At 44.9% G+C, this 24,006-nt stretch overlaps 1 protein-coding gene across 3 annotated transcripts in view; it reads left to right on the top strand.

Annotated features, from left to right (window-relative positions):
• LOC117609183 (uncharacterized) overlaps window positions 1-24,006 on the top strand; it is a 171,342-nt gene that overhangs the window by 80,248 nt on the left and 67,088 nt on the right. For all 3 annotated transcript variants that reach the window (XM_034335182.2, XM_034335183.2, XM_034335185.2), the window contains one exon: window positions 7,930-8,087. In XM_034335182.2, coding sequence (XP_034191073.1) covers window positions 8,000-8,087 — 88 coding nt within the window. In that variant the 5' untranslated portion in view covers window positions 7,930-7,999. The remainder of the gene's footprint in view (window positions 1-7,929; window positions 8,088-24,006) is intronic.

Genomic DNA, 24,006 nt, shown 5'->3' with positions numbered 1-24,006 from the left:
AAAGTTTGATTGCGAGACAAGAATTGTAAGCGAAAGCAGAGGGGGAGAGGTTGGAAAGAATAAAAGAAAAAGCGAGCAGTCGCGTAGGCCGCAATATGGAATCTGAAGGAGACGTTTGTTAAATGACCCGGCTGCCGGTACAGACGGATGATAGATGAGGACGCGACTGCTCCTGGTGGAAAAGCTGGAAAAACGGCGCCGCCCTTGCACGGAATCCAATAAAACGAGTCCGCGTGCCGGTAGCTATATACAGGTTCGATCGGCCGCGAAGGAAATAAAGGATCGAGATAAAACCGCCAGCGACGTGCAGTAACACGTATTCTCGGCCAACTTGGGCCAATTATTTTTACCTCTGATGTTGGACGTTTTGACAGTTTCAGTTTCCGGACCTTTCCGCTCTTGACTGAAATGAAAAGCAGTCCGGTTGACGAGTCGATTTCATCGATTCGATACAGATCGTATTGTATTTGTGAAGGTGAACATTTTTGTGGACCGAAAATTGCACGAGTATCTTCGAGTCGTTAACGGGGGTTGTATGTTGGAGTGGAGGAAAAAAAAATAGTGGTTAGCCGGGTCTAACGACAGGCTCGTTCATCGAATTTCTTCAGGATCTGCGCGAAAGACGGGATTCCACGGTTCTTCATTTTGTTTTACCGCGCACGAGAGAGCAGAACGGTGAAAAAGGAGGAAGAAAAGGATGGTGAGGAATGGCGGTGCGGTGTAGCGGCAGGACTGGAGAGCAATTCTCTTGACAATTTGGCCTGGCGGTTCGCCAACGGAGGCCAGTCGATTCAACTAATCTAAGTTGCTTAGCACGACTTCGTTCATCTCCTTCCACCATTGCCACCGCCAACCCCCATACCATCCCTCTCTACTTGGACTTGTTAGCTCTGCAACTACCCCTTTCTATCTCATCTCCCACCCTTTCTATCTTTCCTCCTCGTCCAACTATGAATTCTCACGGGCTATGAATATGAATACATCGATAGGAAAGTATTTGTACGACGTGCGTTACATCTTTTCACTGTATCGTATCGTATCGTATCCTCGGCTTGCAAATTAATACGATTACTTTGTTCTTTCGCAAAAGTTTGTCCTTTGTTTTCTTCCGTGCCGACTGACTGTGTTCCCTCTTTTCAAGTAATTCCCAGCTTTGTTGCCTTTGTTAATTCGTTCGGATCCGCAAACGAACTGCGATCCGTTTGAAGCTTCAGGATCATGGAAAACGTAATGATAAGTATTATCATTATTGAAAATTCGTTGCTTTGAAGTTTTTACACTAGGATAATTTTCTCGACTCGATTGTTTTTTCAGTGGTGCACTTTGGAATGTACGAACATGCGAAATACGGAATGATCCATTATTCAAACAATTCAGTTTCCCTTCGAGAATCTTCCAATCTGTCCAAGAGCAATTTCATTTTAAGAACCAATAACGTTTCAAAACTTTCAAAACTATTATCACATTATCACATTTATTAAGACCATTAAGTTCCCTGCAACTTTCCAAGAGTTTCAAGAATTTCTAACTTCAAATAAGCATCGAAGTGATTCAGGATTCTCTCTACGGCGACTTAATTTGCTCGAAAACTGGAAGAGAAAAGGGAGTGCCCGTCACCGGTTACGATCGATTAGGAGGCTGTTGTCATCGTGGTTGGCTAATTGAAAGCAGATTCGCGAGTTAGCGAAGATGAAAAGGTGATACGCCCCGTCGTAACGCGACACCGAGGAAACTGGTGGCAGTTAGTAGCCAACGGTGTTTCGCAGTGCTTGCGCACTTTAGGGCACCACGTAACAACCCCTGCGTCAGGAAAGGTTAGGCTGTTCCTAGAGGAACGCTATAATATCCGTTACGATGCCCTAGGTGGCTCGCAACTGTTATAACTCGAATAAGTTTGTAAGCAAGATTCCCTGTAGCCGGTGCCGGGCCTTGATACACCCCCAACATCACGTCACACGCGACAGAATGCAATTCCTCTTCGAGTAATTGCCTCTGGTAGTTCCGTTCGTGTACAACAGCAACGTTGTAATTTTTCGAATATGTAGTTTATGTAAATTTTAACTGTCGCACGAAGGGACAAAAAGGGTTGGAAATCGGTCAACGAGTTTAATAACGATCGTACATATGTCTCTCGATAGGTCTAGTTACGAGGCGACTGAACTCGGCGAGCAATAATCGAGGTTCGATCGTCTCTTTCCCGGTGCACGCGAAATTCCTAGCAGCCGTGGCACACGCACGCACCGAAACATCCGAGATACGCGTACCGCCGGGCTTGGTTTCGCGCCCGACTGTCGGAAGCTGAACAGACGGTCCTGGAATTTCAGGCTGCCGAAGCACTCCGCCTACTACTCGAACGCTTCTACGTGCTCTACGTTCGTGTGTCGCACACCCGTGTACATCGCAGGGGCAGAGAAGCGTCTTACTCGCTTGGAAAATTGTGTCACACAGATACGATACTGGATATTGGACAAAGTAATTGGAACATTGCCTTACCGATACACGTTTCTCTTATTAGGGGTGTGCAAAAGTTTCTAGCAAAGCAACTTGTAATATTTGAAAGAAAGATATCTTGCGAAGGGGTACATACGGTACACCTGTCGATAGGGGTGATAAGGGGGATTGCCTGGAGCAGCAACTAGTTATCTGTTCACTCGGTGAAGCCATCAACGTGCACGCACCCTCGTCCTTGGAAGAGAACTCTCTCGTGTTAACTGCTTGACAAACTAAGTTAACGTTTCTTACGTTGTAATTGGCTCCACACGGCACACAGAATTGTATAAGCCACGACGACGACGACGACGACGACGTCGGCTATGACGTCGTCGAAGAAGAGAAGTTAAAGGGGATGAGAGGGATGATATTGTTGGCGTTACACCGGTTACCGCGTCGATTCAATTCGTGGAATCTTAAGGGGGTTGCTAGAACGGTGGAAAGCGTTGAAGGGAGTTTGACTCTCGATGCGTGTGGCAAATTGTCGTGAATTCGCTCGGTCCTTCCTTCCACTCCGCGAATTCCGGTAATTTTGGGAAAGACAACAAAGAGGGATGTTAATTGCTACCGAGAATGAGAGACAGAATAATTGGTGGCAGATAGCGGAGCTACGAGCTACGAGGAAAACGCTTTTCCATGATCGCGTCGCCATGGAAATTCGATTTACCACCCCCCAGTCGAATCTTCCTTGATTTCGCGACTCGGCAGTTTGCTCGACTCGCGAATCGAAATTCTCCACGGATTAATTCGATTTATTCTGATGTTCAATCTTCTTCGCAGATTGTTTGAGCACCTTCGCATATTTTGCGATTCTAATGCGTTTCACAATCTGTTTCGTTCACCCTGTATGTACCTATAACGGAATGTAGAACACGCCAGTAGAATTTTAGCATGGAAGGTTATACATTTCAGGCTTTTAAAAATACCAGATTCTCCGGTGACCCGGATTCGTAGACCTTTGCAAAACTCTCTAAGACTCTGACCTAGTAAAGGTTCGTTGCATAGAATTCTTGGATAGCAAAAGGTTAAACGTTCCAACAGCGAACTCTCTTTTTCCTTTTTCTTCCCTTTATCCTTCTGTTTTTCACCGGGACCAAGGAAAAAGATCGAAGAATCCTCTGGCGCCTCGACGTTATCCTTTTTTCCTTTCCTCGTCATCTGTACGCGTCGACGATAATAACCGACGAACCGTTGCCTGCTCGACGGCGCAAATCTTCAATCTCGTTTGGCAAATGGCCGATCTCGAGGCACGTTTGCCAGCCGGGACAAAAGAAGTCGCTGCGACGTGTGTTCCCACCCGCGAATCCGTGCAAATCTTCACTCCCCCGCAGTGCAGCCGCATTGTTCGTCAGCCTGCCGTTTCCTCTTCTGCGATGCTCTTTCTTATCCTTCAACCCCTTCCGTTCGAAGCTGCATTTCCGCTAATCGGTATCCGTTTACTCAGGAATCAATTTGTTATTTATTTTTGTAATCCAATTTTGGATTCGAGGAAGTTCCATTGTCCCGGTTCGCCACTATTCGTAACTTCCGATTTCTTCGTTCTCTCTCGGTATTTCTTACTTCCTGGCGGACCGTTACATTTCACTTATGCCGACTAGAGTGTAGCTAACGTCTTCCGTTTCCAGCACCTTGCGCAACACTCGCGAAACAAGTGTTCCTTTCCATTCGAAAGCGATTTACCGAGCAACCCCGAGATTCCGTGATATTACGAGATATATGACAGGAAGACCGGAAGTACGGTGAGGACGATGGCTAGGTGTAATTTGACAGGATCACCGAGCAACGACACGGTAAAAATTTTTCACTCGAGTAGAATTCCATTGTTTGCGGCGAGCATTCCGCGTACCCGTTGTTCTTCCACCACCAACTCCTTCCTCCGTCTCTGCTTTTTCCGTTCCTCTATTTTTTTTTTCTTTTTTTCATTCATTTTTACGTAAGCAGAGTTTCGGTTTGACGATCTCGTTTGATAAATTCCCAGCCACCTACGAGCAAGGGGTGGGCGTTCATAACTCGCATAGCGAACGAACATTTTTTCGAAAATTAAACGGCATTGTTCGATGCTCCTGCATGTTTGACCGTCTGCTTTATTCCTTTCTCTCTCGCCGACATTCTTTCTTTTTCGCGATGGATTTTGTTTAATAGGAATATCTGACGTGTTTCTTCAGACTTCCAATCTTAATTATATATTTTCTAAAAATTGCCTTCCTACTGTCGCGCGTCATGCGACTCGAATTCTGTTCGAAAGAGACTTATTCGTAGATAGATTTGCAGAATTTCGTTTCGAAGTGGCTGATATTCGAGTCTGCGATTCGTTACTGGCCGTTCCTCTGGTTTCCGACAGACAGAAGCGAGATGAGTTTCGCGCTAATTCGAAAGACGAGCTGCGCCCCTGAGGCGGCTCTAATCTCGTTCGTGCCGCGTTCGCAGTATTGCGATGAAAGGCGTACCTTAATTTTCACCGTTCGTTCGCCGCACTGAAACGCAGAGGAAAAAAGAAAAAAAGGAAAGGAAAGGAAAGAAAAAGGGAAAAAGAAAAAGAGCTCGAAATACGATGGATGGATGGATGGTAATGAGCGCGGCGTTCTGTCGCGGCGGGACGCTTCGAACTCGTCGGATTTCCAAAGTTATTCGAGCATTTTCTTTGTTCGAGCTCTCCATCGACGGGAGAAAAAGAGATCGCCTTTCAATTCTACCAGCACACCCTTTAATCCCACACTGGCTGGAATAATATTTCAATTGAGACGTCGTTGAAAGTGTTCCTTTATCCACTCGCGTCAATTATCCTAAGCTTTTCACGTTTTCATCGCTAAACGCTTTTGACGAATGCCTCTCGAGTACGCCTAACATTCTCTTTCTTTTCTCAATTGATCATTGACAAATTTGCAAAATAACGGCTGTGAAAATTCTATTCTACTATTTTCGGTCTTTTCATATCTTTGGAGAAAGTTGGACAGGAAAGGCGGCCATGGATTTTAGGTAAATTAATCGCCTGCTTTTACGTAGAACCGAAGCGCGTCAGCCTTTTCGAGAAGGTTTTCAAAAGTTTTCCGCCGCGAAATGTAGCGGAAACGCTCGGTTCGATCTGGAAACGTGAAATAGGAAACTTGAGCGCGCCGTTACATCGAGCGATACTTGAAGCGTTCCGTGTCTCTTCGAAACTTCCGTCGAGTATAAATATTGAATCTCTATCAGTAATCCCAAACTTCTGCTCCCAGTTAATTTTACAAGCTGCTTTGACACCGTCCCCAACCCCCCTCAAATAAAGCATCCGAGCACCAGTCTAACTTGCAAGATACTTGTTTGTTTACTTATTTTAATGACAAGTAAAATTGCACGAATCACAGAGGTGCACAAGAACGTAGCTACCGAAGATGAAAAAATAGGTCACTCGATTTTGTAGAGTCTCGAGTGTTTTCTTCGCTCTTTCCAAACATTCGAAAACGCTTGAGATTTGGTTGATCAGAAAGCGTCGTCGAGTGTCATCGTGCGGCTGCGATCAAAATTCACGGGGAGCTCTTCAGCGTAATTCACGGTGACGACTGGAAGATCGGGAGAGCGGGTTCGCGAGGGAAAACCTGAGAAAATCATCGTCGAGGACGTGCTCTTGGCGCAAAAAGCTCGAATGTCTGGCGAATCCCTTTGTTCGCGTACGTGAGCAGATAGCGACGCACCGCGACGCGGCTTCATTTGTGCCGTGACAAGAAAAAGTCGGAGAAAAAGAGGAAAAACGGTGGCCGAGCACACAGGGTCGTTCGATAACACCTTACTAGCTGTTCGATCTATTATTTCAAACTTTTTTCTTCGAAAACACTCACAGAATGGTACAAGATTTTCTTCGCAATTTAGAAAACTTAAATATGTGCTACCGACAGTTTGTAATTAAAATGTCGCCTCGAAACTGGTGAAAATTCAACTGAAAGTTTATTCTTAGTTCGGTGGTAGACGTCTGATGGAATGTGTGATTGACTCGAGTTGGTCGTCCGGCAAATCTCCAAGTTGAAACAAACTTCCATCTCGTAAAGCCTTGTTCAAAAGGTAAACGACGCTTCAAACTTGCCGATTCGAACGCGTAACGAGCAAGTCGAATTGTACATGTATACGAGAGGAACACGATCAGATCACTCTGTAGAGGTGTCCAAATTTAGCGAACCACTCACGGTTGTCAGGCACTCGGTAGAAAAGCTGGCACGGATTGCTCGGCAACCGGAGTCGTTGATCAGATCCAGCGTCTACAAAGAGGCAGTGTTTGCTCGAACTTCCTTATTTTTCCGCAGCGAAACGCTACGGAACGCGGCGCGGTCGTGGAGCGTGGCGAGACAAGGCGGAAAGAAGAAATGGGAGGAGAAGGAGTGAGTGGCGTTAGCCCTCGGGGCGCGTTGGGTTTCCATTATGCTAAACCGCAAATGGAGTCCTGCGATCGAGTGTCTCTCTGCACCACCCCCGCAGGCACACAAAGCCGTTGGAATAAGGCTCCTAAGGTGTAATGTTACCGAGAAATTAAATTCTCTCCTTCTCTCCCGACCGCCTTCGCCTCCGGCTCGATCCATCGTCCGATTCCTGCGCCTCCATTCCGCTTTTGCCCTATACCGACATCCGACATCCACCGTGGATAAGAACAATGAAAATTTTTCAATGCGATTGTTTCACGAATACAAATTCGAAAAAAAAGAAGGCGAACACATGGTTTTCTATTTCGTAGCATTAAGGTCGACAGGCGTTAATTTCATCGGCGACGAAGCCACAATTGGCTCGAAGGGTCACTGTCGACCACTCCTCCCCCTTGTTCGAGCCTAACGACCCCTAATGATGGGTTAAAAATACCCGATCCCTGACTGAGATCGAGGGAGGTCGAGGCCGTCGCAAACACATCCGACATCAATACTTGAAAATATCCTCGCTTTATCGAATGAATTTCAACTAGGATATTTTACTCGACACGTAAAGGACAGAGGTTCGATCGAGAATAATGACGGCGTTTATTCGCGAGGATCCTTTGGCGAGCCAAAAGCTTTACTCCTATAGGCGAGCTAACAAATTTTGACGCCTTAATGAACGCTGGATTAAACGTTCCAGGCTCATTAACTCAGCGTATTGGCGGAAAAAGGCGGAAAGAAAAGAGACCCGTTCGCCGTAGGATACTTGGAGCTGGAAAAGAATTATACGAGTAATCACCTTGCATCCGCGATAATTGCAATTGACGAACGGAACAAAGGGTTAGCCTTCGCTTTGCCCTCGTTACTGCGAAAATTCAATCGCATCGAAATTTGTTTCGATAATTTGTTCTCGTTACCTACAAAGACGTTTCGTGACTGCTATCAATTTCGATAGATCAGTCATTATTGGATTAATTTATCACCATGAAAAATGATAGCAATAAAATTCGCAATAGAAATGTTTGCAATTCGTTTCTAACGTTTGTTCAATCTTTTCTTTTTTCAGAGGGGCTGTGATGAGGGAAGCCGGTTAAAGGACCCTGTGTCGCGCAGGCGCCGGTAGGAGTACAGGAAAGATGCTGCCTTCCTCGAGAGCTTTATTAAGCTCGCTGCTGCTTCTAATCATCGCTGGAAGCACCGGTGCCTTCAACTCCCGACAAGGAGGTAAGAAAGCTTCGCTCCAAGAGAGAGATGTTTTTGTCCTGCTGAGAGGCAACAACCGACGGCTCGGCCTCAGCATCGACGACGAGGCGACGAGGCGACCAGCCGACCAGACGACGACAACCTTCTCTCCTTCCGTTCTTCATCAATTTTCTGAAACTTTTCTCCTGGCAAATCTGGTTAAGTCGTTGACCGACTTCTCTTCGACGCTCTACTGCTATTATTATTCGTTTTTTTTTTTGCTTTTTTATCTTACTCGTTTCGGTGTCGTCCAACATTTTTAACGAACGACTCCGAGACAAAGATCGAGTACCTGTTGGACGACCGTCAAAGTTAAGTCCGGTTTTTAAATTATGTACCCAGTCGAAAGGACGACTCGGGTCAACTTTCTGAAACAATGCTCGTCTGACCTCCTGTTGCGTTAACCCTAGGCAACAGTCTCGCGAGAAATATTTGTACAAAAATGTTCTCATCTTCGCGAACGACCCTTGCTCGACGAACTTCGTGTCGTTTGAGTGCCAGTTTGGCAAAGAATCTTCGTAAAATGATGCGGGAGAAAAGTTTTTCAGCTACGAGGTGAAAATTTATCAACGATCTGGAAAAGTCTTAAATCTAGCTACGTTTTAAGCCAGCGAAAATCTGTTGAACACGTCTGTTTCGTAACTCGATTTAAAGAACACCGCCGCATGCTGAATAACGAAACAGGCAGCGTTTTTCCGAATTTCCGGCCCAGCATCTGAACTTACGTGACCTTATTTCGTGAAAGCTCCTGCACGCAATACTCAAAAAGTTTTTCGCGTCTTTCATCGTCTGACTTGGTCGACGTTATTCTCCATTTGTCCAGCCGTTTGTTCGTGTTTCGCATTGCTTGCTAGAGAACAGCTCTTAGTGGCCATTTCCTAGATTAAGGTCAGCTGGAAAGCAAATAGTTGTTAGGGACTAGAGAAAGAGAAATTCCCTCTCTGTCCGTCGTCGACTGAACTTCCTGTGTATTACAGTGTGTATACGTTTCTGGAAAACTATTTGCGCGCGAAACACCCGTCGCGTTTCAGAAATACCGGAGAGATACGAGCTGCTGATGGCGAGAGAGAATTGTTCCGACTTCTCCTTCATTTCCACCTAAACCTCCTTGTTTCACATCCACCGAGAAACCTTCGAAACGAACCTTCTCAGTTGTTGTCAGAGTTACGTGTTTAATGCCTGCTAGTTTGTCTTTCATTTCTGTCTGGCGAAAAGTTAACCCACGTCTAATCGCTATTTTATTTAAAGCTTTTCCTCTCTCGTCCACGTCTTCCGTTCTTTCATAAACGAACCACCCTAGAAATAAAAGTGGGAAGCGATTTGCTTCTCCAGTTGCAGAAAGGGTCGTCGCCAAAAGTTCTCAACCCCTTCGCCACCGAAGGTATTACAATTTTCTTTCCACCCGAAAATGTCAGCGCCACTTCTTTCAATTGCAGGCTGCGGTTAGCGTATTACAGCCACGGCCGCAAGAAGTGGCACACTCGAGATTTTATTTTCGTGCGGGGCTCGCCAGAACGGGTCGAAAACGACCGCACTATCGTGTAACCCTTTAAACTCGGGGATAGCAGTTTCGCTCGCCCATTGACCCAGATCCAAGGCTGGAATTTCACCGAGCCACGAAAGATACTCGCCGGTGCAAGACCTCGACCTGCAACCCTTTTCAAATTAAGGTCACCAGAAGGCTGGTTGCGTTTTACTTTTTTATCCCCTATATTCACCCTCGGGTTGGTCCGTTTCGACGAGACATCGATTAGTTTCTCGGTTCGATATCGAAAGGAAAAGTTACTTTGGAGTAGAAGGGATGAATTGATCGCTGTGATCGTAGGGCAAATAAGATTATCTGATGGAATTTTAATGGTGAGCTCGCGTGGCCTCCGTGACGAGCAACCCTCTACTGCTCAAAGCGATCGTAAAGAGCGCTGTTCTGTCGCTTAATGCCCGAGTAAATTCGACCGCTTGCAACCCCCCCGTCGCATGGGGGTTGTTTGCGCGTGCCTACGTAGCCGACGTAGTCGACGTGTGACGTCGGCTAATCTACAACTCCACGAATTTACGCCCTTTGAGTTAACCATGCTATGGGTGTCTCATTGTATTTTCAGTGACAATTTTTTTTTTTTTTTAAACAAATATTATTTTGAAATTCATCGCATTAACGTCTGCTACTATGTACGAGTCGGATAGAATTTTGTTTTCAAAGGCACGGAATACCTTGAGAAGGTTTTCGTTTTATGCAACCAGTCTCCTCGACATCCACTCGCGTCGCGTCTCTCAAATTGGGTTGACAGTCCCGTTCGCATGTGAAAACGGTCGAGTAGCCAACAAAGAGAGCCGTCTTGTTGCTCTCGTTCGAAAAAGACAGCGCCAACGTCTTCGAGGCGCCATTGCGACGGGAACAAGAAGAAAATTTGGAAGTGCATCGGGCAGACTGGGCGTCTAATTAAGATGGGGTCAACGAACCTCGCGATCCGCGACGAGCGAAATCCTTTACCATCTTTACTTATCTGTTATTCAACCTGTACCATTTTTCTATGTTGCGCTATTTTTTTTATCGACAGCAACAGTTTCGCTAAAACAGTATAGCATTAGCAATTTATCGGACCGAGCTGTCACTCCAGCTGTTCGGATAATCCGTATCTCGCTATACCGCAATTTAAACTTTAGACGTGAACTTTATTCATTACCTCCCATTTAACCGTAATTCGCGACAATGTACGAGCGAGTCTCGGTTTCAAACTTTCTCCCGCAAGATTGCATTATTTCACTCCGTTTCCTTCTTTTTTTTTTATCGGCGCAACGATGAAGTATCTTCCGACAATAATGATAATAACTATCATAATAGTAATTTACGCTTTCATTTTTCTTCTTCTAATTATATTCAGTTGTAAGAAATGTACGATCGTCGAAGTGTCAAACCGCAAACTCGCGACGCGAAAGGCGGCGCAACGAAACGAGCCAGACCCTGGCCAATTACCATCCTCGTTTACGCCTGTACACGCTTTAATACCAACGAAACTATTATAATCGTAACGCAACGTGGAAAGAGTAAACCTACGGAGAGGACAGGACGACGCGACTGGTCCAGTCAAAAGTGGCTTCGTTTCGAAAGGATTCGTAATTAAGCGGAATACGGGGAGAGAGAAGGCTTGTCCGCGCTTTGATCTCGCTTCGCGACTTGGAAAACACACGCTGTCGGAAGATCGCGTTTGTCACAGTAATTCATACTCGCCTTTATTGTCGTTTCGCCATTTAAAACCGTGTTTGCCTGTTTATTAAGTTGACAAAATATTTGAATCATAAATGGCTCGAACGTTCAAGCGGGTGAAACAGTTTTACATCGCTTCTTCATTTTTTCAAATAGTACTTAATGTTTAAGTAAGGCACGATACAAACATCGTTAAAGCGATTAAAAGAAAAAGAGGAGGAAGCAACAAGTTTGAAATTTAACAGCGACAAAGTCAGAAGCGTAGTCGAGAATTGAAGAAAGAGAAACGGATAAAGAGGAGGGAGTAAAGTGTCGCGAAAAGCGAACGTTCGCGACATTTCTCAAAGCGTGCGACCTCTGCCTGCTCGCCTGTTCGCCTGCTGCTCTTTTTCCGCCCGTTTCGTCCCGACTTCTTGTCTCGAGCTTCTCCTCCTGTTTTCTTCCCGGCCAGAACTTGTGCTGGCACGGTGCTGTTCGTTGCAAGTGGCCGTCAGATAAAACTCGCCCAACTGAAGTCCCCGGACGCTCTCGCGTGAACTTTGCGCGTTCTGCGAGCGATAAGAGTAAGGACGTCGTGAAAATTCCGAGCCTTCGAGGCGACACGAACGCGCTTCCTCTCCCTTTATGTTTTACTTTCAGCCTGATAAATTGTTTACTCATCCGGGCGAACTTTCAAAGAGACCCGCTTCGCCCTCCTTGTCCCTTAGCGATCTCATAATGACTGGTTCTGCCTCTTTTCCCTTTTATTTTTTATTCCTTCCACTCTTTGGGGGGACGAGCTTTACTTGCTTGAGAAACTCAGTCGCAGTTTAGGTGAAAAAAGTACAAATTTACCGCGAAAGTTTCAGTCGCGTGGTGCCTTCAAGGAAATCCTCGAACAAAATTCGACCAATTCGGTCTAGTTTATCAAATTCATGACGCAATTACCGACACGTAAATTCAGTGGAAACAAACAAATTTTCAAGCATTATTCGTTAGTTACGGAAGTGAAAGAGGAAATTTACGACTGGTAGAGAATAGAAATGGTCGGTCGGTAGCGGAGCGATCGCGACGGGAACGAAATATTGAACGGGCTGAAACGGAATTAATATTTCATAGGTAGAAAAACAATAACGCAGCGGCCAGCACGGTGAGCCCCCGGACGGGTCGAGAGCAGATTTAATTCCTTAAAAGCTAGTGCATTTCGAGATCCAGCTTTTACCCGGCACGTTGGGCATCCATTTGCTTTACGCGGGCACGCGAGAGATAACGAGAGCTAGTCGCGCATCTCGCGGCATAAATTTTTCTCTAATCAAAATTTGTCGGCGGGAAGGAAAATTTCAACGACGTGACAGAGGGTTAAAAAAAAATTTAATCTTTAGAGTTCATAGAATAGAAGGTAAACATAAATTGTTAGGCGATCAAGAGTATCGTCGAGTCGATTTCTCACGCATTTTTCACGCAGGCCGATCCTTGGTGCTGTTAAAAATGGTCAGATCCATCTTTCCCCAGCTACGAGCATAAATAATAAGCGCGATCATTTACCTGGCTGCCGACCGAATCGTTATTAATGGATTTTCGGTAAAAGCAACGCTCTTTTTATATCACCATCGCATAAATCGTTTTATCCCCGATATGACGCTATAAATAATTTCGTGTCTGCGTTTTTTCCACCGTCTGGTACATTCACCAGAGCACCCTCTCGTTTAACGTACTTCCAACTTCTTTCTCGTCCAGGAACTCCTGCTTTTTTTAAACCTTTCTACCGTATGATTTTCTTGTCAATTCAGCCCGTTTCAGCTAACTAGTCGATTTTTCATTTCGGAAAGATGGAATAAAATATTCGCGCGTGACTATAGAAAAGGTGTCTGGAGGTATAAAATCGAGGGGAAAAGGAGAGTGGTTGGTTGGGTAAAGTGGCAAAGTTTCTCTCGACAAATCCATCTGTACCCGGGACCCGTGTCTCGCTCGCGACAGACAAAATGTCGTATGAATAACGGAGAGAACGGGCGATCGAAAATTCCGTGGAACTCTCGAAACGACTGAGAAACGTTAGGGAGAAAAACGACACGTTGCAAAGTTTTCTTTACGGTTCTGACGATCGCGATACGAAAAGCTGGCTGTTGAAGAGAAATTGGAGATAAAGGGAACGGGAACGCGTGTGAACATTGATGTACGAGAAGTAGAGAAAGGAAAGAGGGACATATTTAGTTTTATTTATGGTGAGCGTAAAACGTCGGACGTGTATGAATTATTAAGCTGTATTTAGGGGGTATACCTACTCAGATGGGCTGAAATGTGGATCAGGAATATAACTGATGAACGAAATGTTATCCTGTGGACCGTACACAGGTAAATGTAACAAAAGATCGGATAACAAAAAAATAGAAAAAAAATAGCCCGTGAATTCGTGCATTTCGATTAGCAGCGGTAATCGATGCTACCTGTTTCGCGAACACGAGCAACACATCACGATCAAATTAAATGCAAACAATTGCTCGCCGCTACGCGAGCGTCGATGGAAGAGCCAGTTGAAAAAAAAAAACAAAAAAAAAGGAAATCGGGCTGCTTCATGAATATTCCACGGGACTCGGTCGCTCTCTCATCCTCTGCCATTTTTCAAACGATCGAGGCAAAGTACTTTGGTACGTTGCCAGAAGTGAAAGAGCCCAAACTACACGCCTATTCTCCAAAGACATACCTGATTCCTCGCTTATTATCGGTTCGTTAGTCTCATCTGTTATCAGCGAATGGAACGGAAAGATGATTTAAGAGATAAGAAAGGAACTCGTCGTTTTGCGGCTGATTACTCGAGGCGTTTACTTTTCTAAGTAGTAAGACTCGACGCTAAAGCAGACGGTTGTTTTATCTCGGCTTCTGAAACACGTGCCAGCAGACCTTGATCGTGAATCATTCGGTATCGAACGCGACAGATTCAGTGATTATTATTGTTATACAATTTATATCTGACAGGTTGACCGGACGACGAGTTTTTAATTTGCCTTTCCGATTTCGCAAGGATCGCGGACGGGCCAGGGGTCGCGTCGACGTATTTTTATTTTTGTTTCCCTCAACCCTCTCGGGTCACTCTTCGCCGTACTTTTTTATTTTCCTTCTCTGCACGGCCATTTAGCGAGGAAATTTGTCGGACGGTGAAATATCTCTTTTGTTCTCCGCTGCGACAGCCGGCTCTCGATTATTTCGCCATCGTCCCGGCAGCGATGCTCGCACCACGAAAATCTCTCTGATCCGTTCCACGCTTCTATCCTCTTTTCTTTTATTTTTCTATTTTTTTTTTCTTTTTTGTTTTTTTGCAAACACGCGCGCGCGAAATCTTCTCGCTCCCTAACCGTTGTTTCGAGAGCAGGACCGGGAATTCAGTCGCGCCTCTGCAGCGTATTTTTCCGCCGGAAGGATCGACTTTCCAATTAACCTCCCCGTCTCGCCAATATAATATTCATTTTTTCGCTTAACACCCACTGCTTTCGATTATCTTGTCTTTCGCGAAAGAATTTTTCAGTGAAATATTTCTAGCCATTTTTTGGCTACGTTAGCGAAATGATAAAATTAGAGCATTTGGATGGGCTGCAACGATCGATTTATCTGGAAATCTGCAAGGGATAGTATCGAACACTCATCATTATCCACGTTATTCCGCGCGGTTCGGTTCAATCTAAATTTGCATTATTGCCGAGAAGCTAAACACGATACATTCTGCGATCCAACACCTAATACGGGTAATTCCGGTTTATTAGGCCGAACCGCATTAGGTTTCCGGCTTATTAGCTCGGAACCGAGCACCTTCGTGTCCATCGTTCGCAAACAAGTGCCTCTTTCTCTCTCCCTCTGGACGATCGTTCATCGATTCCGCTTCCGCGACCTCGTTGGCCCGGTTTACTTCATTTTATTCCACCGTTCCACCTTCCCGACTAGTTCGAAACGATGCCACGTTTCGTTCGCCACACTGCCAGAGAAAGTTCCTTTTGAAACCGAGACAAATCGGATTCCACGACGGGACACCGGTAGTTGGCCAAGTTTCCAACGTCTGGCAAACACGCTTTCCTCTTCTTACTCTCTTTAGACCACGCGATGTATTCGCCATTAGGCGCGAAATCTCCCACCTCGACACCTTTAATCTCTTGCTATCCTCTATCTCCTAGCTTCTCTTTAATAAATTTCATTGAAATATATTAAAATGCCGAGTAATAATTTCATCGTGGATCGAAGAGGGGCGGGAAGGATTTTGAATTTTCCGTAGAAGGCGCAACGAGTCGTGTTGGAGCCTCTTTGATCGTAGAAACGGAGACGACATCCATTCTTCTTTCAACAGAGCAGAACGATTTAGGCCCTCGAGCGTTCCCGAAATTCCACAAGGAATTGCTCCTCCCTCCTTCCTCCTTCTGCCTCGTTTCGTCTCGGTAACTCATAACGAAATGACGGAGTGACTCGTCACCGACGTTGCTCCCCTTTCCTCCTGAATTTTCATTTCTCTTTTTTCGCTTCTCCCGAGAACTTGTTAACGCGTTCACTTCCAGCCTGACGTACGCTTTCGAAAAACTTCCCGTGTTATATTTAAAAAGCAATTCCAATATAAAATTCAATTGACCTAAATGATTGGTATACAACACAGGAATATTGAAACGTGGAATACATTTCTTTAAATATTCCAACGTTTTCGATTCTCCATTCGACAAAAATTTATTGGTTTTTCGCTTTTCGACGTTTCCGCTGAAGAAACGAGCGACCGAAATTCTTCAGGTTGTCGGCGTTTTCATTCACCGGGAAATTGAGCAATATTTTTTCCCGCTAAAAGCTACGCTGTCTGGCGTAATCGACAAATTGCAGCGAACAGCATAGTCCAACCGACTGTGAAGCGAGCAACGCGATTTCGAGTTCCTTAAGAGTGTTGGCGAGCGGTTGTAACAAATTTGCTCGACTAAATTGCTTCCAGGAAGCGAAAGCTGCACCACTGCTTTCATACCCGTAGGATTAATGTTCTTCTGCTGTTTAAGAGACGGTTAAATGTATGTATATTTACCGACTAGGCACATTCGTTTATACTTCAACAATTTCCGGGAATATTAATTTGATTAGTACTTGCTCATTACCTCGGCTCAGATTTCCTACAATTAAGTTTATATTTCGCTTAAGTTCAATTCGGTACGCGCTCCATCGTGTCGTATATGCTTGACTGTTACTACTGCGCCGGTCGATCGATTAGATTCTTACGCGTTTGTGGCTCGTGGTATTCCCTTAAGGCAGAATTTTAATTAGTTAAGAGGAAGCATTCTTTAATAAACACGAAAACGAAACGAATCTAATATAATCACATTTTGTCTCATAATTAAAAACAGTAGTTTTTAAATCTCCCTTCAAGCCGCCAGCGTGAAATAACGCAATGCACATTTTCTGAGCTTCTTTTTCACTTTAATAAGTCAAAGTACAACTGAAACATCGTACTCGTTGTTTCGCAATTACTGTGAAACGTAAAACCGCATACGCGCATAGAGATTTCTTTGCTACGTTGCTGGGTTTTAAATCGATCCACGAGATCTTCCCAGCTTCTGTGTTTATGCAAATGTCGAGCGCGCGTAATTCGATGTTAGAACGTAGAGATATATTTAACCGTCATCGGGTGTTCCACGATGCTAGGGAACGACCCTCCCTCGAAATAAAGACAGTAACGCAGGATTAATTTTGTTTTCCTAGCAGCCTGTTAGCCGACACTAAATTTACCGATCGTTCGTCGCCGGATTCGAACGCGTTTCGTTGGACACCTAATATTTCTCGAGCTGACAACGATAACCGGCGACCATCTTGTACACCATTTCCTTTTCTTCTTTTTCTCAACGTCCCGAGACACGCAACGCATCGTTCAAGATTTGCCACACTCCGGCATTTTCGCTCTTTTATTCCACGTTGGAATAACACGAAAACGCCTCGAGTAAAACCGTGCAACGACTCCTCCGGTTTATTTTAGATTTTCGTTCGTCGCCTCCTCTTCATTCTCTTTTTCCATCTGTCCGCTTCTCTTACATCCTTTATCTCTTTCGCACTTGCCACGATTTTCTCACTGCCTCTGACAAACGCTCGGGGCAGATTTTATATAAACAAAGATCATTTTGATGGGAGAAATTTTGTATGTTCAATTTCGTGGACTTGATTAGATAAATTTAAAGTGTAACAATCAAGGAGATGTTCGTATCGAAATAATCAGAGGCAAGGACAACAGGATTTTATGGTAGTTTGACAGGCTTTATACCGGGTAATTCAAAGTTCTAGAGATTTTACGCGAAAGCTAGTCCCAGCTCGTGCATGTTATAATAGAGCGAGCTATGAAGAGCAGTAAATTCCGAGTGAACGGGAGACATTAGCCGGGAAATTAAGATCCTGATGGCGTCTGGACGAATAAAATCGTCCATTCGGAGTAGGAGAGACGGAATGGTCGAACGTTTCCTCCGGTCAACAGGGAGTTAACTTCTCGTTTTTCGATGTGTTTGACGACAGAGACGCCTTGTCGTCGTCGTCGTTGTCATATCTCGGTCTTTGTGTTTGTACTAACCGACGCTGTTCTTCTCTTTCCTATTTTCGGCGGCTAAAAACAATACGATCCGGCGTTGTCAGACGTCCAGAGTCGTTTCAAATTCCCAGACACGTGTTGTTTATTTTATAGCTGGTTAAAGCAACGAACGGGTGAATGAATTTATAATTGATTGAATTATCGCTCTTTATACGCCAGGAATTAACACGTTAATCATCCGTGGTGACAAGACAGAGATAGGAACGAAATTCCTTCGATCCATCTTTGTTTCTTTGCTGATGATTCTCATTTATGGGGACGATAAAGTTGCCACGTTACGCAAGAAGCTGGATTTCAGCTCGCAAGCCTTAGCTTAGCCCGAAGATTGCTCTAATCCGTTGATTTACGAGCCGCTGGTTGTGTTACATTCTTTCCTCCCGAGCCTAATAATCGAAGTGGTTTCCGCCTACAATTAAACGAATCCCTCCGATTTCTTTTCGGTAAGATTTATCGAGTTGGCACACAGTGCGCGTATAAAGGGATACTGCTCTTAATAGGCATCTATTTATTTAAGCAATTTCACGAGGTTATATTTGATGAAATTTACAATCCGACAGTGTCCCTTAAGGTGTAACTTGCACGCTATAGAGCGACAACAAGATTATCTTATATTCTCTTCTGAATGAACAATTACCAGGGAACAAGGTCGCAGGAGAATTGAAAGATTCAGCGAAAGGGCTGGAACGTGGTGTGAAAATCACAAGACGTAGCGGGTTATCGAGAGCCTATTTGGAAATTCGAACACGACTAGTGAATATTTCAATCGAGTATCGAATATATCCTTCGCTACGATTTACCGTGCGATCCGTGTACGCGTTCCTAAAGGAATTTAAAAAATTCACTCGACGTCCTACTGTAGGTGGCTCGTCCCTTTTCCAGCTGCCCTCTCGACCGAGTCTCGAGTATCGATTCGGCGAGAGAATGAACGCTTTAATTAGCCTGTTACGTGATCGACGACGAGGAACACGCGAATTTAACTTTCATGCCTGCTAGAAATCTGCCTCTCTTAATTTTCAAACGCTCCTTTCCTTCACCCTCGCGATATAAACGTGAGAATTGTCGAGGAATTAAAAATAATGCATCTTCAGAGGCGCACCGTACGGTACTGTTGACTGTTTTCCACGGTGGTCCACGCACGAAGCCACGAACTGGCTGAAAAGACATACGACTTGGCTCGTGGTAGAGCATACGGGCGTTCGCGCCTCTTCCAGTCACTATTATTAGTCCTAATAGACCATATGTCAGGAGAAGGAGGTCGTCGTTGCCCTCTTGTTCGCAACCGAACGAGCCAGAAACAACGACAATTTCGACTCTAATAAATCGTGATCCTTTGTGAAACACCGACGAAACTTTACCAAAGATCTTAATATACTTGAAAAAAATTTCACTCGAGAAGCATCAGAAGAGTGGAATAACAATATTCGATGGGTTCATGAATTTTTGATAGTATACAACAACAGATTTCCATCGAGGGAACACGGTAAGGTAGTTGGTTAAGGATCCCGTGTCGCGTTAACGTCGATCGAGGTTTCTCAGCGTGTCCCTAACTCCATTAAAGCGTCTCTCGGTGTTCTTTGAAAGTGCTTTGCATAAAGTAGAAGCCATTGCCGTAATGATGATCGACGTTACGCCGCGTCCCCGGCCGATTTCGCGAAGTTATATTTGATTTAATTAGCGGATATGAAGGTTATAAATCGTGGAAACGAGAAACGTCAAGCTTAATAAGTGGTCGTGTTAAGTAAGTGAACCGGCATTATTCAGCTGTCTTTCTTACAATTAGATCCGGTGACGGCCAACAATGTCCGGAAATATTTGAAAAATTCTTCAAGGAAACTCTGCCCTAACGAACTTGATATTCAAATGAAATGAAATGAAATGAAATGATAAAGAATACATCCGATATGTTGTCACCCCTGTAGCGGCGGTGATTCGTCATCGAAACGCTTCTTGAGCCGACGATAATTCGAAATCGTCGTTCGTTCCGCGTCGCGACGCTTAAGCGTATCGGTGGAACGCGGCATCCGGCATTATCGTTGCATGATTTACGCGGCTCCGTTTCACCGTTCGCTCGGAAATTTAATGCTAGAGCTGAGAGAGGAAGAGAGAGAAGGCGAGAAATGGAAGCGCGTACGCGGGAAAACGGCCACGAGCGTTCACGGAATCGCGAGCCGAATACTGATGCATCACGCACACGCTGAATATATCCTATGGTCCTATACTACCGATTACGCGCAATCCTGCGCTCCCTGAACGCTCGTACGTTTCGCACGCGGTGTTCGTTGCATCCTGATACTCGTTTGTTCGAGAATTGTCGCTTGTAAACGAGTCGCCAACTACGCAATTGTATTTGTTTCAATCGAACCGCTCAGGATTTGTACTATGCAACGGTGGACAGAAATTTCACGCTTTTCAACCACGTATCCATCTTAGCTCGAACTATGTTTTTGTAACGCCTTATACGTAGGTTGTATCGCGACGATGAGATTCTTGAAGCGTTCATTCTATTACGGGAAGTTTGAGAGGCGCTTTATGGTTTCTCGTTAATGATGTTTACTTCTTCCAAACATCAGAATCCCCAGACGTTGCCCTCTTACCATGTAAGAGGGATGGAAGTTGAAAAGTTTGCTAAATATAACTTTACTAGCGAGTTATACGAGAGAGCAGCGGTAGCTTTCGTCCAACAGACAGCTTTCCTTCAATTCAGCCGCTCAGCCTGCACGCGGATTTCCTCTCCTTCCCTTTTATCGCCTTTAAACTTCGAATGGCCGCTTTTAAACGCAGTCACATCTGGTTAACTCGTGACAGTGAGAAGTCGGCAGTTATTTCGAACCGCTGACAAGGTATAATCAGCGAGAAGTTGCACAATTTTCAAACAGTTTGCGTGTATACACCTTAATGGTGGTTAACGAACGATAGCGACTCGAAGGATCTACATAATTAGGAAACTAAAGTTGCCGTATTGTCCAGCTTGAAAAGCTTTCGTGTAATCCTTGCTCAGCAAGAGTGTCATAAATCGAATCTGTTTCTCCCTGCATCGGAGAATGCAACCAGACGGTGGATATGTAAATGAAAAGAGGGTGAGAAATAAGGTAGGGTGGTGTCGTTGAGTTTCGTAACGATAGATTTCGCCCTTCGTTCTTCTATCCCCGCTTGCTTCGGTTAAACGGGTAACCGCGGCGCGGCGCATCCAGGATTACATCGTGTAAGAGGGTGGCTGGGAAACCCTCGTGAAAGCTCGACGGGTGATAAATAATCAGATTAATGAAAAATATTTCCTCGCCGCAACGACGAACCAGGCGACCCTCCTGTAAAGTCCCTTCCAACCTTACACCTGATCCTTGCAGAACATTCGCTTTTCCTTCGCCAATCATACTAAAATCGTGGAGTGGCCGCAGGGCTTCTTCGGTTTCGCTGAAATTTCAGTAAGCCCAACCTTGGACAGTTTCGCTCGATCCGCTGTTCAATATTTCAGAGCAATTAGACGGTGATACAGATCCGACCTGGCGTGAATTATTAAGCAAAAGTCTCGAGTGAAACTAAACCGTGGCTCGAACGAGCGGATCATCCATTACTTAACGTCCGTTAACGCGTTTCGCCTGTAAAACGCACCACCGGTAAGCACCCACCCATTTGCCACCCTTAATCGAAGGTACACGATTCGGGTTCTGTGTTTGGACCTCCGTATTAGCCGATTACCCCCTCTGACAAGGGTTCGATCCTATCTACGAGGTAAACAAGACTAGAGCTCCGCGTTTCGGTGTTGCTTACCGAAAATGTTATTATTGCGTCTTGATTGCAACATCGGATCGTTATTACAATAGAAGATATCGCGCAAGATTGCGCGAGTGAATTTTCTCTGGACTAGCAAGGAAGCCAAGGTAACGAGCTAAACGAGAATTTAATCTAGAAATTCAAAATTACCATGGCTGTGGATGTCAGATTTCTCTGATTCCTCGAGAGCTAACTGAGAACAGTCTGACTTGAAGTTACGAAATTATCGAAGCTGGTTCGTCGAGAATTTCGTTAAAATTAGTTTCTTCGGTGTCAATTAGAAAGTTCCCTTCAAAATGATATCCTGGCTAACAGGCAGTTTATATTAGCAGGCGAATTGCGATGAGACGCGGTTGAAGGAAGAATATTTCACTCCGTACCAACGATTTATCCTGAAAATGGATTTTCTCTCCGTTAAAAATATTTTGATCTCACCAAATTCTTGGTCCATCGATCGATAGCGAAGGAAGATGTGTCTTCGTGACGACGGTGAATGAAAATATACACCAGAGACCGAAAGTCAGGAAATTTCTTTTTTCTTACAAGGTTTCTTCGGAGATAACAGGACAGGATGGCCGCATTAGTCCTCGTGATCTATCACTTAGCGAGCTACCCTCGAGACTCGAAGGTAGGGACAGTTTTCGCGTGTGCCCTCTTTGCCTGTCGGTGAACACGTCCTTCGAAAATCCTTGCAACTTTTTAATTCTATCTCGGTTGACCCTCGTTGATCATTCTGTCAGCTGTATCGAAATCAGTTCTCTGTGAAAAACTTTCATCCTGAAACGGAAGATTTTTCCCTTGTTCGTGTTTCTGACGAGGATCGAATCGATTTGATCGACGCGTGTACCCTTAACGCGATTCAAGGTAAATACCTCAAACGTCGACTGGAAAATTTATTATTTTTTACAAACATCGATGGGAAATGGAAAGAATAGGTAAAAAATTTGTCAGATTGAAAGAAAAGACGGGAGAACCGATCGAGGCAGCAGCGAGTCCCTGTTTCATCCCCTCGGGACTTTCACAATCGGGACATTTTTCTCCGTTCCTCCCTGTTTCTTCTCGTCAATGACGCAAACTGATGTATGGCTCGTGATTGGAGTGAGTGAACATACACGAAGGGAATTCTCGTATCCCTCGAGGGGGAGGCTCTGGTCGCCGCGACATCCCGTGGGAAAAACTGCGCAGCTTTCCCTCCGCATCGGGAAAACCTGTACACGGTCTGTTGTCGAATTCGGACGCGCCTACTCGTTAATTGAATTCTATCAATTCTTTCTTCCATCCCTGTAACGCTACAACTTTCGCCCCTGCGACTGATGGATAATCAATTTCCTTCTCTTCTATTCTCTCCTTTCGAAATATGGAAATATCATATGCATCGGTCTAGCGTCAACGATGCGGAATGATTCGACTTTAAAAATTATTGGATACGTACAACATCGCAAGATTCGAAGTAATTGCCCTTGTTGGTCGTATCTGTTGAGCCAAGTATCCCTTCGCAGCCCCGATGTTCCCTTATTTACAGTTACGCAAGCAGAGGGTGCAATCGAAACCAGTAATAACCTCGTTAACGTCCAGCTCGAGTTGCCATTTCTTTCGTCCCTTTTCACTTGTCGACTCTCGTCGCGATTCCCAAGAGGTTTATGGAGAACTTCGAGGCTGGTTAACGTTCGATGAAATTGATATATCGTCGAAGGGAAGGGGCTGCTTGAGTGCCTCTTTACACTCGCTGCTTCGAAAGTGCTACACCATTTTTTTTATCGATTACATTGTCTAACGAATTTCACAATTTTATATGTATATCATTTAAAATATTAAGCCGCGTTTTACCGCAACAAAAAACAAACGCAAAGGATATTCGAAAGCTGTTATTGGAAAGCAAGCCGTTGGACTAACGACGGGTACACAATGGGCTGGGATGGCGCAAATAATTTTGAAGGCTCTTGAATAAACAGAAATAAATGCGCGATAGATTAAGGGCCATAGTGAACGGCGTGCAATTTGATCGAATGGATAAATGCCGTTCCGAAAATGAACGACTTCATTTGTTTGGCCGTACTTACGAGCCGTTCCTCGTGCACTCACACCTACACCTACATTGATTTCATCGTAGATGAGCGTGTGTCGTGCCAAGCGTAGAGTGGTGCACGCTCGGCCCGGCTTAACGAGCTTCCAGATAAAACACCGAAAACGTCGTCGGGATTAATTAAATAATTAAAACGGGTAATTATCTCGACTCGACCATCTGCCTACGTGGGCCGACGGGCAAAGTGGAATCGTTAGGCTGGCGAACGCTCGAACCTGTGTACCCTAGTTTTAGAGGGTAACACGAGATCGGCCGTGCTCGTTATTTCAATGAAATTCTTTTTACA

The sequence above is a fragment of the Osmia lignaria genome, chromosome 14 (genome assembly GCF_051020975.1).
Source record: "Osmia lignaria lignaria isolate PbOS001 chromosome 14, iyOsmLign1, whole genome shotgun sequence".
NCBI classification, from domain to species: Eukaryota; Metazoa; Arthropoda; class Insecta; order Hymenoptera; family Megachilidae; genus Osmia; species Osmia lignaria.
This window is presented reverse-complemented; position numbering and strand designations above follow the sequence as displayed.